The sequence below is a fragment of the Fulmarus glacialis genome, unplaced genomic scaffold, assembly GCF_000690835.1.
Source record: "Fulmarus glacialis isolate BGI_N327 unplaced genomic scaffold, ASM69083v1 scaffold5163, whole genome shotgun sequence".
Classification (NCBI taxonomy): domain Eukaryota; kingdom Metazoa; phylum Chordata; class Aves; order Procellariiformes; family Procellariidae; genus Fulmarus; species Fulmarus glacialis.
This window is the reverse complement of record NW_009203459.1, coordinates 1-17,599: the sequence shown is the minus strand read 5'-3', so window position 1 is coordinate 17,599 and position 17,599 is coordinate 1. Positions and strand designations below refer to the sequence as shown.

General features: G+C 38.4%; 1 protein-coding gene across 1 annotated transcript in view; it reads right to left on the bottom strand.

Moving 5' to 3' along the window:
• IBTK (inhibitor of Bruton agammaglobulinemia tyrosine kinase) overlaps positions 1 to 9,169 on the bottom strand; it is a gene marked incomplete at its 3' end in the record, with an annotated part of 33,576 nt that extends 24,407 nt beyond the window's left edge. Inside the window, exons 1-6 of the mRNA XM_009574634.1 lie at positions 8,846 to 9,169; positions 5,366 to 5,462; positions 3,831 to 3,955; positions 2,715 to 2,825; positions 1,291 to 1,461; positions 14 to 131 (exon numbers count right to left, since the gene is read on the bottom strand). Of these exons, the coding sequence (XP_009572929.1) occupies positions 14 to 131; positions 1,291 to 1,461; positions 2,715 to 2,825; positions 3,831 to 3,955; positions 5,366 to 5,462; positions 8,846 to 9,169 (946 nt within the window). The remainder of the gene's footprint in view (positions 1 to 13; positions 132 to 1,290; positions 1,462 to 2,714; positions 2,826 to 3,830; positions 3,956 to 5,365; positions 5,463 to 8,845) is intronic.
• Positions 9,170 to 17,599: the final 8,430 nt, after the last annotated feature.

Below are 17,599 nucleotides of genomic sequence, written 5' to 3'. Positions count from 1 at the left end.
GCTTCTGCCTTACCTAGTTGGCCGCCATTCAGCCCCATGGTATACACTGCTTCCTTAGTCCATAGCACTGTATGGAATCTGCCTGCAGCCACTCCAATCACCATTCTACCTTTCAGGTTTTTTGCCTGAACCTAAGCACAAATCCAAAGTACATCTTAATATTAAGCAGCAACAGGTGAATTTCACATGTACAAACTTCTGACAACATTTAACTCCTAAAGTCATTAAGAATGAAGCATTGGTATCAATCCACATACAGTGTAATAAGTCAGGATTATTTCAGAAGTTTGTCAAGTGGGGCACTATTGCACTAGTGACAAAAAGAAGTAAACTTTCTGCATTATCTAATCAGAACTAGAATCAAATCTCCTTAGGCTGTCTTCATATGTAAGATGTTGAACAAGACTGCACAAGACAAGTGTAAGACAGCCAAAGAAGACTCAGGTGCTGCAAAAGTGTCAGCTAAAAAGTTTCAGCTTGTAAGTCCTAACACCCTAAACACACTGCAGAACACGATACTACTAATTCCACACTTCAAATTTAACTTGATTTTCCAGATCAAGATGATCAAGATCAAAGCAAATACTGCGGATACACAGCTATCATTACAGTATTGAAGAGCATCCCATTGTACCCTAAAACACTATCCTGTTGCACTTTGGCCAATTATTCTTTCCTACTTTTATAACACTGGTAGTGCAATGTTGTTCTACTCCAGATGTAGCTTCCTTTCAATAAAAGGTAATGTAACCTTATTTACTTAAAAAAAAAATAAAATTAGAAAAAGTTATAGATTGAGCATAGAAATATCGTCAAGTTGCTGATGCCCATACCCTCTCTTCCCTGTTGCTATTCTTCCCAAAGCATTCTGACTCCAGCATCAACAGTGCTTCCAGCAAAGGACACAACCATCAAACCCTGAGATCTGTCATCCAGTGATTCAGAAGGAGTACAGAGCATGAATCTCAAGTAATACATACCTATTACTTTTACATCATTTCAGCTGCAGAACAATTTGGGGAAGAAAAGGGTTTTGGCAATTGTACCTTGTATCATACTTAGCACTACAAACTTTAGTACAGTTCAGGTTACAAACTAAGACATTTATCACGACACAGGTAAGTATGTAAGACTGAGATGTATGGTAACACAGAATCAAGATTTTATCTTAACTCACATTCAACTTTATTGTCCTGAAAAAAGTTTAAAAGTTATTTCCACAATCTTCACATTTTACTTTCTGTTAAAAAAACAAACAAACAACTAAGCTTTGAGTGATGCCATTTTTACCTGTCTAGGAACGTTGCAATTAGGAGGAGGAGGAAGAATACCCAATTGATGGAAAGTATTTAAACCAAACGTGTAAACATATCCATCTTCTGTTAAAACAACAGTATGATCCTTAGCTGCAGCTATTTGAGAGCACTGATGACCACCTAAGCCTTCCACAAGTCTTGGAATCTGAACATGAAAAAAAAAAAGTTTGATATTAACCAGTGGCCATCTATGAAACTAAAGTTACACCAACAGAAAGTCATGACCAAATATTGAACTACAGATGAAAATGCATTTGAACATACAATAATACACTGATTAACATAATTACCACATCCAATGCAATAAGACAAACTACCTTCATTTGAAATGCATCCTCTGCTATCAGGGGAGATGATTTTTAAACTACCTGCTCTGAAATTAGACTGGAAACTGTATCTTCAGGACAGCTGGACAAGTATTAACTATTACTTCTTTTATTTTTCTTTTTAAATTACCATAAGCAATAAAGATTTCTCCCTTCCTCCAAAATTTCTCCCTTTCTCCAAAACATAGGATAATCCTAAGAAAATTCCACAGAATAAGGAAGCAGTTCTGTATCTTTGACTCTTCATGCATTCTAATGTGAGCACTCCTTCATTCAACTGGATAACATCCCAATTTCAAAACAGCAATTTGCAAAAAATTCTAATTTCATAGAATTGCATTTTTTAAAAGAAGCATTAAAAATTGTGCTCCGGTCTTCACTATAACATCCAGCAACATAATATCAAGTTCTACCAGAAACTTGATACTAGAAATTCTAAAAAATTATTGTGCTGCAAACTAAATGCCACTACCAGGTAGTGTGCACAGGATAAGACACTGAAGTCTAAGAATTGTATTGTCATCATATCTTAGTCTTCTCAAATTCTGTTTTTGCATATTGCAGCAATGTACTATTCAAATGAAAACTGTGAGTTTTCACTTAATAGCTGTGCAAGTCTAGTAAGAAGCAACCCTACCATCACTTTTCATGCCACTAGAGCTCCACAGTACTGCTGTTTCCTTTCTGCCAGCCCTGACACTCATCAGACGGCATGACAAACCTATTTAAGAAGCCAGCGCAGCCAAAACCCAATTGCTTCCACTTATCTGGCATCAGTTAGCCTTTAAAACAACTCGGCCATAACACAGAATTTTGACCGCACTACCTAGCTATCTTAAATTAAAATATATTTATATGCACATTCTTCTACTCTCTGCCACTGCTCACCAGTAGTACTGGAGAGGTTTTTTTCCTTTTATTTGGTGGGGGGAGCAAGGGGGTTTGTTTGAAATCAACAGCAAACTGGTTTTGAAAGTACATTCACAGAAACTCTAATTCACTTTTTAGACTTGCTGTTTGAAATAACAAAAATATCATGCTAGACTACACGAGATAGCATAAGATAGCATACCAGACACGTTTGTTCATCACCATGACCCAAGCGCCCTCCTTGTCCGTGTCCACATGTATAAACGTGACCTTTGTGGGAAAGGAACACAGAGTGGAATTTGCAGAGTACCACCTGAAAGAAAAAGGGCAAAAAAGGGTGGTGAAGAGGCAGTATAGGACAAGTTAATTTTCTTGGATAATCTGTCAAAACTACTTTATGAAGAAGTCCAGCTTTAATAAAGATCTGTTCATGAAAATACGAGTAAGATACTAGTATTAAAGCACAGGACTGCCAAATCAAGTCACAAGGAACACAAAATATTTGCTTTAAGTTTATTATGTACTGCCTTAACCTATGTGAAGAGACCTACAGTTTGTATTTATTAAAATAAGTTCAAGCATGGCCCTACAGGCTAACAGAAGCTCAAAAGATTGAGTTTTAAGGGCAACAATACTGCCTCAGAAGAGCTGAAAGAAACATGTTAAGACTGCAGCACAGATTGTCTGCGCTGAATGCTTGTTCAAGTTGTACTTTAAACTTTCAAACATTCTTAAACTGAAGTCCCAAGAAGTTACTAGGAACAAAACTACTCTTACCGCAAGAGTGTTTAACAGCACATGCTGCTTTCAACACAAGAAGAATTTTAATTCAACATATATCAAACAGATTCATTGTCCCACTTCAGTTCACTATGAGAGTTGCACAAGAGGTCAGAAACTCAAAACAGTTACAGAAGTATCATGCTTCTGAATTTATTTAATGATATACAAGCCATATATCCAAGGTAAATAATATCAAAAGACATTCTCCCCACCAAAACAGAGAACCATGATTTAACTGAGGGTGGTTGGGGAGGGGGAAAGCAGCAAGAACGTAATACAGCAGGCCTACTCTAGTACTCCTTAGCTGCTCGCCAGATCAATGGAAACTGCTTGCTGAGAAATAACTAGGAAGGAAGAAAAAGAGAGGAAACAAAAAATAAAAACAAAAACAAACACAACAAAAAACCCACAGACCCAACTTTTTTTTTTCATGCCAATTTTCAAAACTTGATAACATCTTCAATAGTTGTTCCCCCACACCGCCCCCCCTTCCAAGTTCACTGAGAAACATGCCTATGTAATACTTTCAGAATACCTGTTTGATATACACGCCATTCCGAGGAAAAAGGTCCACCAATTCAGGATGATGTTTACCCTGTTGACCACCATGACCCAAAGTAAAATTTATATTGTTTCCCCAGGTGTAGACTTCCGTGGGATCTGCAATGAAAACAATTATCTCTGCAGCTTGTAAATTTACCGGTCTTGTGCATAATAACTTTGAAAATCAACTCCTGCTGTTTCTATTTAAAATTTGAAGAGGAAAGCTGTTTTTTACCTAAAATTGAACTTTTAGAAGTTTTATTCTTATGAGAAGGAGGGTGCAATGACAAAGTATTTTAACATCAACGTACAGAAGATGATCAACATTACTTATATATATTTTGCAGTTCCAGAATATGCAGGCATTCCTCAGCAGAAAATTTACTTGTTCTGTTTTCAGAAGACAACTACTACTACCTTAGAATTCTTTGTTTCAATTTATAAAAGGCCTTTCCCAAAAAAAGGTTATGCTGTCATGTATGAAAACCATAAACACTTTCAAATCAGAAGTGTGGCCAAAAACTAATATTTTATATTTTTAAATAACCTCTCAGTTACAATGATATCTGAACACCATTTTCTGATGAGTAAGAAACTGAAATCAACGTATATTTGATCACGTTGAGCTACTACTAAAAATATTAAATAATTTTAACATATTTTACATGGCAAAATTAAAAATACCCAAAACTCAGGATTTGTAGAACCAAAAATACTTAAATTGACTGGAAACAAGCTGAAAAGAACAAATTTCACCGTGCAACAAGACTGAACTTCGGGACGTGGAGAAAAGGAGAAAGAAGCGGGGTAGAAAAGTATAAAACAGCATAAAAATAAATAAAAGCCACTGGAAAAACTACTCCCCTGTCAAAGAAAAACTGGTGTGCTCAGAGTTATTCTTACATACTCATTTCCTATTTGGAGAAATTGTATTTAGAGTGACTGCAACTAACTTATATCAAGCTACCTTGCCTAAAAATATTTTGAAGATTCAAGAACATTCCCCCTCTTTTCACAAAAGACACAGAAGTGATCCAAACTACTCTATCAAATTCAAAGACACTGAAGTCGCTCTGATAAATTCAACTGAGATAAAAGAGAAAAAAAATCTCAGAATAGTTGAGGCTGAAAGGCACCTCTGGAGATCATCTAGTCCAATACCTCTGCTCAAGCAGGGTCAGCTAGAGCAGGCTGCCCAGGACCATGTTCTCTCAGGTTTTTAGTATCTCCAGGGCTGGAGTCTCCTCAACCTCTTTGGGTTACCTATTGTATCACTTGCTTTTTTTTTTTTTTTGCCTCTGTCAGTCATTATTCCTTCATTTTTGCTATACATGTGCATCCTGTGCCTACTGTCAAGATTCTGCACCTGCTGTCTTATCACATTAGTGACTCCACATCTTCAGATATCTCATAACTTATACAGTCCTAATTAGAAACAGAAAATATTGCCTACACTGGTACATACATTAATACATTGTTGAAACATATCTCCTTGTAAAATACAATTTAAGCTACTTGATTTCCTACCGGTTTTCTTGAAGACCACATGGATTGGCCTATCTTTCATCACAAGATCCAGGGCTGATAAGCCTTCTTTATCCTGAACATACAGACTGACGCCATGCTGAAAGAGAGGGAGAGGAGGGGAAGAGAAAAAACAAGTTAAAATTAAACTTCACAGCTTTAAGTATGGCAGGTAAATGTTTAAGAAGCTAAACAAATCTTTAATTGAAGTTCAATATTGATAAAAGAAAATGTTCAGATTTTTTCAAGTAAATTGTAAGCAGATCTGAAAAAAACAGTGCAGTTCTGTTCAACTACGTATACATCATGTTGACCTATTAACTGGGATTTTATTGTATGAATACTGATTGAGAAATAAGATGTAATCAGGGAAACACAAAGGAAACACACTTTAAGAAAAAGCACTGCCATCTAGGAAGGGCAAGTATTTATCAAAAATGCATTTACCAGCTCTGAAGAATACATTTTCTTGTATTGGCATGTTTACAGAATCAGCTTTGACAAGCTGGAGAAGTGAGAAGACCAAAAAAACCTACTATGGCTTTGCAAACAAGCAGGGAACTGTGGTTCACAGTTGCTGAGAAAGGGCAAGAGGTCACGAACAGACAGACAAGACAGCAGCAAAAAAGCTTCAGAAGCACAAAGCATTAACAGGTCATTGCTTTAGAACTTTGAGAGAGGTAGGTATTCTCTGTAAATACCATTTTCTCAATACAAAAAAGTGCTGCTACACCAGCATTGGTTTTGAGGAAGTCAAGTATCATCAATCAGATCACTGAAGGGAAGAACTGCAGATGTCCTCAAGCAGAACCTAATGGATAATATGGCTGTATCTATGTATCACAACTCACAGCTAATATAAAAGAAAACCTTACAGAATTTCACACTTAAGAGGTAAACACATGAAATACAAAAATCAAGGGAGCACAATCTATTCAAGCATAACAGAAGGACAGCTAGCCACATCTGCAGTAGGGATTTTAACCTGTAACTTCATTTGGAAAAACACTAGCCAGAAGAACACCATACATTCTCCAAATTATAAAGGCAACCCTACTAACAACAGTGCTGGTATTAACTCACTACATGACAGAAAGACCAACCTATTTTTATAATTTAACAAGTAGCTGGATATTCTTCTCTCTGGCAGCTGCCTAGGTCATTTACAAGCAGAACAGAGGCTGCAGTGATCTTCATGTGGTCTGAATTTGTAAAACAAACCACAATTGCTGAGTGGCAAAACTTGTAGTTAGATACAGTCTGAGAATAAGCCATGACTGCCTCCAGCCCACAACAGAAGTCTGTCAGCCACACTAGCTGAGTACCCCAGGGGTTGATACTGGGGCCAGTACTGTTTAATATCTTCACTAATGACCTGGATGACAGGACAGAGTGCACCCTCAGCAAGGCTGATGATGATACAAGATGAGGAGGAGTAGCTGATAAGCCAGAGGGTTGTGCTGCCATTCAGAAGGACCTTGACAGGCTGGAGCAATGGGCTGAGAGGAACCTCATGAAGTTCAACAAAGGGAAATGCAAATCCTGGCCCTAGGGAGGACCAGCCCAGTGTACCAATACAGCTGGAAGCTGACTGGCTGGAAAGCAGCTTGGCAGAAAAGGACCTGGGGCTCCTGGTGGACAACCAGTTCACCACAAGCCAACAATGTGTCACAGCTAAGAATGGTGAAAGCATCCAGGGCTGCATGACGGAGTGTTGCCAGCAGACTTTACTCAGAACTGGCAAGCCACAGCTGGAGTGCTGGGTTCAGGTCTGGACTCCCCAGTACAAGACAGACATGGACATACAGGAGCAAGTCCAGCAAAAGACCATGAAAATAATGACTAAGGCATCTGACATACAAGGAGAGGCTGAGAAAGCTGGGATGCTTAGCTTAGAGAAGGTTGGGGGAGTGGGGGAAGAGGTGTCTTATCAATATGTATAATAAATACCTGATTGGAGGCAGGGGGTGGGGATCCCAGTGATATCCAGTGGCAGGACAAGTGGCAATGGGCACAAATTGAAATATAAGAAATTCTGTTTAAACCTAAAAACCATTTTTACTGGACTAGTATTAAAACATTGGAACAGAGATGTTTGAGTCTCTGTCCCTGGAGACATTCAAAATCCAGTTGGACACAGTCCTGGGCAACCTGCTTTAGCTGACCTTGCTTTAGCAAGGGGTTGGACTAGACAATCTTCAGAGATCTTTTTGTAGCTCAGCTATTTCATAATTCTATTTTATAATTCCTTCCTGTTGTTGCTATAATGCAGTACAGCAGAGAGACTTCAGTTAAGGAACTGGGAGGCAGAGCGCTCTCCATGAGCTGTTTCATTCTGCTTCTTAGAGGAGTATCAGCAGAGCTAGCTATCAGGAAAACCTCACTCATTTATGCAACTGATAGAAAAGTAAAATACGTGTGGGGAAACCTGTTTAGGCCTCCTGTAAGCAAGTATCAAAGATACAGATATACACACACACTAGAGGACTGAATACTTTTTCATATATCACATACACATTTTCCAGTTTTCTACAGAACAGAATCATGTACAATTCTCACACAAACACCTATTTTTGTGAAGTTTAATGAAAACCTCCTCACTGTGTAAGGGTACAGCACATGAAACCCATATTTAACAGTTACCAGACTGTCAAGAATTAAAAACTACTGAATCCACAACCATTTTGTTTAAACTGCTTGTTGAAAGCAGGGAGTTTAATGCTTACAAATGGCTAGTCACTGCAATTTTAAAAGACTGAACTCAAAATGGAAAATTCTCTGCCTTAAAAGGTTTGCTTTTAAAGTAAACCGGAACCACAAATATTTAATTTGCTTATGTGGTTAAAGGGACCCTGAACATCTCAATCATATGTAGCTCTTCTTTGCTGTACTTGGGACAGAAGGAACAGAAGAGCAATTGCAAAAATACACACAACTTGCTAAGTGGTAGGGAAGAAACAGCAATTGCAAGAAAGGAATGAGGGGGACTGAGCAAAAGCCCTGGTTAAAATATGAATGAAATGGGGATTCACTTAATAAAATGCTCCATATTTTGAAGTGGTTATCTCTCAAATCTAAGAATAATTTCTAATTATAACTCTATTTAAGCTTTTATTATTTTATGTTCTCTAAAAACACTAATTGGTATAAGAACTGAAAAGTCTATTTTTAGATTATCTTTAGTCTGATCACTCTCCGCTTTTAAGATCCTGATCCTAATATCATCCACAAAAAACAGTCTTCAGGGAAGTCCACAATTAATTAGGGATCCTTACTCAGTGCTGATTCCTGCATGGGCAAAGGCAGACATCTTTTATAAACACAGAGACAACTTGCAAGTAAATCAATGCGCTGTGATCTAAACGCACTGTTAAGACAATCCTCAAGAGGCTTTCAGGCAAGTTTAAAAACCCACTTTTACATAACAAATGCAACTCTAAAAATTGTAGATACCAAGGAAAACTACAATTGTAAATCACTCACCTTCAGTAATGACAAAACACAATCAATGTATCCATAAAATATACTTCTGTGCAAAGCTGTCCATCCAGACTCTTTGTCTTTCGCCAAGAGATCTACTCCTTTGGTCTCAACCAACCAGTCTAGCACACCTTTTTTGCCACAAGATGAAGCAAGATGTATAACGTTTCTACCAAAGGCATCCTTTATAGTTGCAGCATTGTAGCAGTAAGAAGAAAGAAAGGCCTTGATCTGGCCTTCACTTCCTCTAGTTACCACAGAAATAACATCCAAAGCATGCTGTAGAGATCGACACTTTGAAGTGCAGTCTGGCGTGAGAGAACTCATCTTCACTTTTGAAGCTGCTGCTCTCCTTAAGGGGAACAACCCTTAAGTGTATCAAGGCACTCCAATTCAGTACACAATACAGTGCCTTAGAAAACTTGTAATTCCAAGGATGTAAATCCAGTTTTATTAAGCTGCCATTAGAAATCTTTGTACTGCTATGTTTGGCACTTGATCCAAATAAATATTTATAAATATATATTTTTAGAAGTGTTATTTCACCATCTTATATAACAAATATTCTTGTCCATAGAAAATTCCAAAAGTGAACTACCTCAAGTGTGGAGAGGGGGATTCCCCCTCCACACTACCTTGTTCTTCTAAAACTCCATAATTGCAAGGGAGACCTGAAAGAGAACAAACCAGAACAGATTAGTCAACAAAAATTCTTTTCCCCAGCAACTGTACCAATTTAAATGCATACCAAACTAGCGCTTGCAATTACAGGAGCAGTGTGGCAAGGGTTAACTGACCTGCCCCATGCCATCTGAGTTTATACTCAGGCATTCAGCCAGTTTAAAAAGACGTGACTCCATTCCCACCCCAGCCTCCAAAGACATTTCCTCCCTTTCTTTGACATAGATCTTTGAGGCTACACAGTGAACTGGACCCAAAAAAGTCATCAAAAGAGAAAAAAAATGTTTGCTTTCCCAGCTTTAGAGTCCTTAGGACCCTCATAGTTTACAGTCTAATTATATCATTACTTTGTGATCAGAAAGCAAGAACTGAACTAAAAGACTGCTGGGGATGAAAAAAAAAACAAAAAACACCCACCCACCAAAAAAATCACCTCAGCTGTTGAGTAGAACTTGGCTAACAGAAGCTTTGTCAGTCACACCCAGAAGGAGTGAAGGACCACCACAGTTTCCCTTAGCCACTGCAAAAAAGGATTTTTTCTTTTTTTACTTTCTCTTCCCTGGCCTGTATGCCTACCCATCTCCCTGCTAAGTCCCTCCTGCAGAATCAACAGGAAGGCTCCTCTTCACCACTCCCGGAACTGCTAATAAATGTGAAAGGAAGGATGGTAACAGAGCGAAGAAAAAAAGCTTGTACAAGAGCTGCGAATTCAGACTGTTAGCACTCATGCAGGGCAAAGGTCTAAAGCTCCTGAAATAGGCAGGAAGAAATGAAGGTCTAGGTTGGAAGGGGTAAGGGAGGAAGAAGAAGGAAAAGGAGGCAAGGATACAAATTCTTGTTCATGAAAATATATTCACAGTCTGGTGCATACGGCATTTTTGCTTATCTATGCATACTTATCTTTAGCATATCCATCTTTCTCTGGCATCCACTTTCTCAAAAGAAGGCCTGACAGAAGCACTTATCTAGCCTATTAAATGCGTGCAGTTATGGTTAAAAGTGTGACAGTACAAGAAGTGCAAACAGCAGGATAAAAATCACACCTACACCCATGTAAAACAGAAAAAGTGAACTATACACATCATTGATACACTGCGTAATTTAATGTGAACTGCTATTCATTCCCAGAAAACTTCATGCTTCAATCTTTTCAAGCATAAGTTGCAAGCGGAGTGAAGTAGTATTCAATCATGTGTTAAACCCCTTGACGTTTTTGCTTGCTATGCAACCTGTAGTTTAAAATTGTTCTACCAATGAGTAAAATATTCCAAAAGAAGTTGGACAATGCTACCATGAAAGATGAATAAATAAAACTAAATATGTTGTCAGGAAAAAAACCAACTAACCAATCAAAAACTGCTATCTTTCCAGCTCAGCAGTCATTATACATGCAACCACGTGCACACCCCACTCCTTGTCCCCCCCAGCCCATTAATCTTAGCTTCCATTGCTTTTCAGGCACTGAATGCATAACCATATTTTGTTAATGCCTCTATCTGCATGAAAGAGTACTTTCTTTGGAAGACAAAACAGAAATCCCAGCCCTCCTTCTATTTCAAGAATTATCATCAAGATTGCCACCAAGTTGAAAGCAATCAGTTTAGAGCAAACACTAGTAATGGAATCTAAACTTTCAAGACAAAAAAAATTCTAATCCAAGAGCATTCATTTAAACATCTCATGACAAAGCCTTCAACAATTATTTTTCTACCTCATTCAAAAGGGATTAAATACTTGGAATGGAAATCTACAGATCAAGGTTGTTCAGTATGCACCTTCAAAACAATTTCAAACAGCAGGCATATGAAAAACAAAAAAGTAGTTTTTATTCATTCCAATTTAGTCTGTCATCCCTGACCAGGAGTAACATTCAGAAATACTTCAGAGACCAAAATTGACCACAACCGTTTAGCTTACCTTTGTCACAGCAAGCTTGAGTTCATTCTACAGGGCATTTTACAACCAACATACAAACCTCTGCAGTAACACAAGAAGTTTAACATATACCTGTGTGGACTCTTCTCTTTTCATCTTCCTAGAGCCTCAGACTATAAAGAAAAGTGAACCACTGTTGCAAGCTTGCAAAAAAGTTCTAACTTCAAAAACACAGCCTGACTTTGCTGCTCCAAGGAATCAATGCGTGACAGGTGACTGCTATCAGCAACTCAGCTTGACAGTGCATCAGACACTGCTCTAAATAGTAATAATTTAAGAAAAAAATATTTGGAGATCTACAGGAAAAACATCAGAAATGCTATTATCCTCAAATTTGTCACATTTCATCAATATGCCACTAGACAATAAAATTATGCTGTGGAAGTATGAATTTTACATATGTCTCGTAAAGAACATCTGAAATATAATTCCTTGTTAAGACATTGCTATTAGTGCTACAAAGAAAGAAAAGTAAAAATAAAAAGAACAAACTTACTCAGGGGAGTCATAAAATAAAGTTGACTAATCCGCTAGGTAAACTGGTATGAAATGGCACCACCACCCAAGGAAGCAGTCCTGCCGTGCCCCATGCCATACCTTCCCTTGTGCAGTACACACCTATCTAAGATATTGGATTGCATGAAAAAAAGTGATTCAGAAGAAAGTAAACCCTGGTTCCAAAGAAACTTGTGCCATTACAAGAAAGTAACAGAGAGGCCAGAGAAAGCTTCTTTAAAGCACCTGAGCTTTAGCATCGCCAAACACCAAAATATCGTGGGCAACAAACCACACATTAAAAGAATAAAAAGAAGAATAAGAAGTCTGCTACTAGATAGAAATAGAACCCTGTCCACCTCACACTAACTTCATTATGGTGACATTTACTGCAGCTATGTGAAATCTGACTCTGCTAAATTATTTCTTTGTAAGTCATTCTAACCCAGCCCTCCTTTACTATGAACATTACAACACTAGATACTATATTAATACATTGACATATACACCTTGAGTTTCAAGACAGAAGGCTGTAGATCAAGTTTTCACCCCTCAACTGGCACACCAGTAACACACAATCACGTTATTACAACATCTGAAAAGGGTTAATAATCAGATCTGACTATTTTTAAATACAAAGTAGGTCCTTAATTAAAACCTTAAAGCTTTAAAATTGTGAATTGATGCTAACATCTGTGTGAACTGCTGTCCAACTGCTTACTTCTAGTATATGGAGTCCCAGCTGAATGATCAGCACCTAAAATAAGCACAAAATAGGAACAGCACCACCATTTTTTACACTTTGAATTTAAATGTCTAGAATACAGTGCCCTTTTCATTATGTGTCTCTGCTTTTATTTGCAGATATTTCTGTAGGCTTCTCAGCACTAATCATATTCATGTTATAATACCAGTGTCTTCCTAATGCTGTAATTATTGAAAGACATAAATAGCAAAATAAGATTATCATCTTTTAAACATTTTTATGATACAATAGGTATCATTTGGAATTCAAATTCTTTTTAAAAACTGGTTCCTAATTAACATTTTCATGACAGAAGAAGTCACAAAAAATGGAGGAATTGGAGCAGTATTCAAAGTATCCCAAAGACGTTTTATTTCAGTAGCAAGTGGGTTTCTAAATTTTCCCTTATAGACATGAGCTACTTATTATACATGTTCACAGCCCAGGAAAATTTAAAAGATTATCACCAACTTGGAAGCAATTCCTAAGTAGCAAGAAAGTGTTTGTGGTATCTTGCCTCCTGGAAGTGAGTAGGTAGAGTCCTCTCGCTCAGCTCTTCCCCTCAGAGAGGGCAAAGCACCACCGCACAACAGCTGTCAGATACCCTGCAAGGAGTGTGTCAGATGTGTCATCTGACCTTAGGGTGTCAGAACTCCTACAGCTGAAAAAGAAGCTCTCTGTCTACTGTGGTTGTCTCTAAAAATCTCTGTTTCTTTCAAGAAGTCACTACTACTTGAAGGCAAAGATTTGGCATTTTTTTTGCTAAAAAGTCTTAGATCAAAGCTGTCACACCTCTCTTGAGTATGAAATTAACTAAGATTCTACACATCTGTAAGACTAAGCTAATAAATACCTTAATGACTAAGGATGATGATGATAGATCTCATTTCCTGCAAACAGCAGAGGGCAGATGTGAAATCTTGAGATTCTGTTCAATCACTGGGAAAAATGAACAGAGTTGGCAGAAGCTTCCCACTGCAGAGTTCCAGAAATCTCTCTGCATATCAAAGCTGCTTACAAGGGACTTCTGGTGCATTAGCGGTCTTCAAGTATAAGGGTTCTGTTTACCTATTTTTGCTATCCAAGATGCTTGCCAGAATAGATAAAAAATATATCACCAATTGTATTCTGGTAATATGAAATCTCACAAAAATTAAGCCAGAAGAAAGAGATGATGATACCAAGGCAGCTTTAGGACCCCCTGCTACATATCTGTTTCTTAGTCACTATCTTTCAGAAGACCCAGTGAAGGCAGTGCATATTTAGCACAAATTTTTGTGATGCCTAGAACACTGACATTTAGCACAGAAGCATCACAAGCTACTGGATGAAGGAAAATACCAGACTGCTTGTTTCCATCCGTAGGATCATGTTCTCCATCAACACATTCCCAATTTTCTTTTTTTCTAGAAAGTATTTCCACAGAGGTTGTGTGCTCTTGGCTCAAAGGTACAAAGGTGCTATCAGAAGAGAAACAGCAACCAACCATTACCACGCGGTTGGATGCCAGAAACATATACTGAAACTGCCAATCTGGGAGGCACACATTTGATACCAGAATTCGTATCTGTGGCCTTTCAGATTCTTCCTGATGAAAGCCTATTATAAGTATTAGATCTAGCAAAATTTGGCTAACATGGATGTGGACACCAGTACCAAGGCAGTGGCTAGTAGCTGCTGTTGTGGTTTTTTTCATCTTAATAGAGACAATGTTCTTGCATAGAAGTGAAGGAGAAAACAGAAGAGATTCAGATAGTTAGAATTCAGTGCCAGTTGAAGACGGATTGCTGGTTTTCAATCTTCCATGTGCACTGCATTAAAGTAACTCAATCGACAAATTAGTGACATGGCCTTGAAACACAGCTTTAGGCTCCTTTACTACGAACATATTTCTCAAGGCCTTATTTGATCTTTAAATTGGCATAACCTCATTCCATTCACTGTTTTTCTGTTAGTTTTTTTTTATTTATTTTTTTAAGTGGTACTGATTTTTTTCTAATTACCAGTTGCATCAAGGATACACTTGGTGAAAAACTACCTAGTATTTGGCTCTCCTAAAACGGAACTAAATAACGGTTTCTATTTTCCATATAAAAGAAGCCTAGAGTATTCCTTGTCAATCCTAATACCCCTCCTTTAAAAAAAAAAAATAGTGTAAATAACATGGCTTTTCAGAAGGTGCAAAATTCATTTGCTCTTCCTTTTGATAGTAAGTTCCTAAATGAAGAGAGATATGACTGGCAACATCATACACTTCAGGAAGGTTAAGTCCATCCTTATAAGGGTATTGCAAGTTCTTAAAAGATTTCCAGGGTGGAGTGGAAGGGGAGCTTCAGAGGCGGGGTTGTTTTTTAAACAAGCATGCTGGCATTTAATAATATTCTCCAAGTTGGTCCATTTGCACTTGTTTCAAAACATCACAAAAGACATGTAACCATAACAGCATGGAAATCCTGAAAATACTTGTACCCAAAACAAACTTCACCACGCAAACTACTTGATTAGTAAGCTAATCAAAAAAACAAATCTAAAGCTTACAGAATTAAAGGCATGGGAATTTGCTACCACGTTACTGATTTTCCAGGACTTTCTGTTGACTGTAGTCTAACCTAAAGGCAACTTTCACTAATACATATTGAAGTAGTAGTTTAGAATGTGACAAAAGTTACTAGCAAATTGAAGCTGGGTAGTAATATAATAAATGTAGCACTGGCATTAAGCAACATATCCTCAAGGAAACATAGATGAATTCCTAGATAAATAACAGCAAACACACCCTTCAGCTATAAGTAGCACACTGTCCAAGGCTTTAAAGAACAGCTAGACTACTAATTTCTACTCAGAAGATTACATATCCACAGATAGTTTAACCTGTTCAGAAACTCCCTGCACATTTGTTGAAGGGCATAAATCTAGGCTTTTCAACCCCCTGAACAATATTATTTGAATGCACGATATATTTTATGGGGGGAAAAGTGATTGAATATACAAGGAAAAAAGGGTAAATCTAAGCTATGCAGCAGCTTAGAGTGGTTTAGCAGTCAGAAATTCCCACACAGTGTCTTATAAAAAAAGTAGCTTCTTCTCAACTATATTACAGGAGCATTGCAATACAAGGCACAGAAAGCAAGGGTTCTGCTATTCTCAACGCACAAAACTTCAGTTAGAGTGCTGTCTCTAGTTCACATACTATGTTTTAAGAGAAGTAGGTAAGTAGAAGAAAACTTTGGAAAAAGCAACTAGAGTTCAGAAGGTTTACAAAACAACATGTGAGTACAGGCTGAGCAAATTAGATCTATTTTCTCCTCCAGCTGCATTTTCTACAGACCACCCAGAGCCTTTGAATAAGGCAGCAGTTACATAAAGAGAAAAATCAAAACTTTAGCCCATTTTACCCCTGACAGTGGGATAAGTAGTCATTTGTTCAAATTTCGTAAGAGATTAAGATTGTATGTCAGGAAGCACTTTCAAATGATAAACTGAATGCTAATGAGGCTCTCAGAATGGTCTAGACAACAAGCAACCTGTTCAAGTTTTAAATAAATGTGACCTGCCTAGAAGCAAAGTTTTCCTATGGAAGAAAACCAACTTGCTTTAAAAAACACCACGTTCCATCACGCCCGCTACGTCCCCTGGGCCATGGCAGATCCAAGCTGCTTTATCTACTGGGCTGGGGCCTCTGTGCCACCGCTTGGCACAGGTACACCCCTAGCGCAGGTGACCTTTAGAGGTTCTCTCCAGACTTTCTACAACTTCTGCCTTCACAGCGACAACAGCATAATCCTTATCAGGATGAGACATTCAGTGATCCAGCAACTCTAATCCATTTGCTCCTAACAGTGCTAACAAGCATTACCAATTAAAGGCAGACACATCTATCAAAAAAACACCAAAGTACCATTGGTAGCTAAATTCACCTACAATGTGTCAGAAAGGATCTATTAGTCAGGAGTAATAGTACACAAACAATAAACTGTGAAATACTGTGCTTGGCTTATCTAGAAATAGCCCAAACTACTTACATTTAATAACTTAACACGATCCAGAAAATTAAAACATACAGAAAGTGGTATAGACAAAAGTACAGTGAGTGCAGTTACAGGCATTTCCACAATACACTGGGACCTTGCTCTTGATTTTTTATCGAAACAGATAACCTCAAGGTAAGTCAAGAGCAATGAACCACAAATGTGTTCCAGAATTTCAGCACACTTAAAACTGTATCAGATAAATACATCAAGTTTTAGGAAAAGCTGACTTTTCTGCATGAACTCTGAACTTTTGGTACTGTATTATTAAAGAATACCCACATCTGAAGTTGTTGGGCGATTATTATTTTTTTGTAAACCACAAATTGTGTTCAGTTTCCATGAAGACTAACAACTACACTGACCACGTCAGCAAGAAAAGGGCCGGATTTCAGAGATCAAGTGGTTGGCCCCCAAGAAAACTGCACGGACATATCCTTTTAAGCTAACTACGAGATTTCAGTCCTCTGGCGCTTACACCGCTGCTCAAAGCCAGCAACACTGTGAACTGCTACCAAAAGCACATCAAGTATCACGAAGGCGGCCAGAAACACGATAGGCTTCCCGGGAATCTCCAGCTAAGGAAAGCTGCAGAGGCTGCTGCCAGTGTCCAGGAGGGGAAGGTCTGAAGTGTTTCAAAGAGCCAGCCACAGGCGAGGGACAGGCAGGGGGAAAGGTGGCCGTTTTGACTCTCACTGCACAAGTCCACGTAGCCGGGAAGCGACAGAAGAGGCTTATCAAAACAGGCGGCTGAGCCACTTTTCTTCCGCTTCGAAGCCGGTCCCCTCCCATCCTACGTGGCCGGCTGCCCTTTACCCTCCCTGGCTCGGGCTCTCCCCATTCCTACAGCCCCCCGCCGCCGCCGCCCCATAC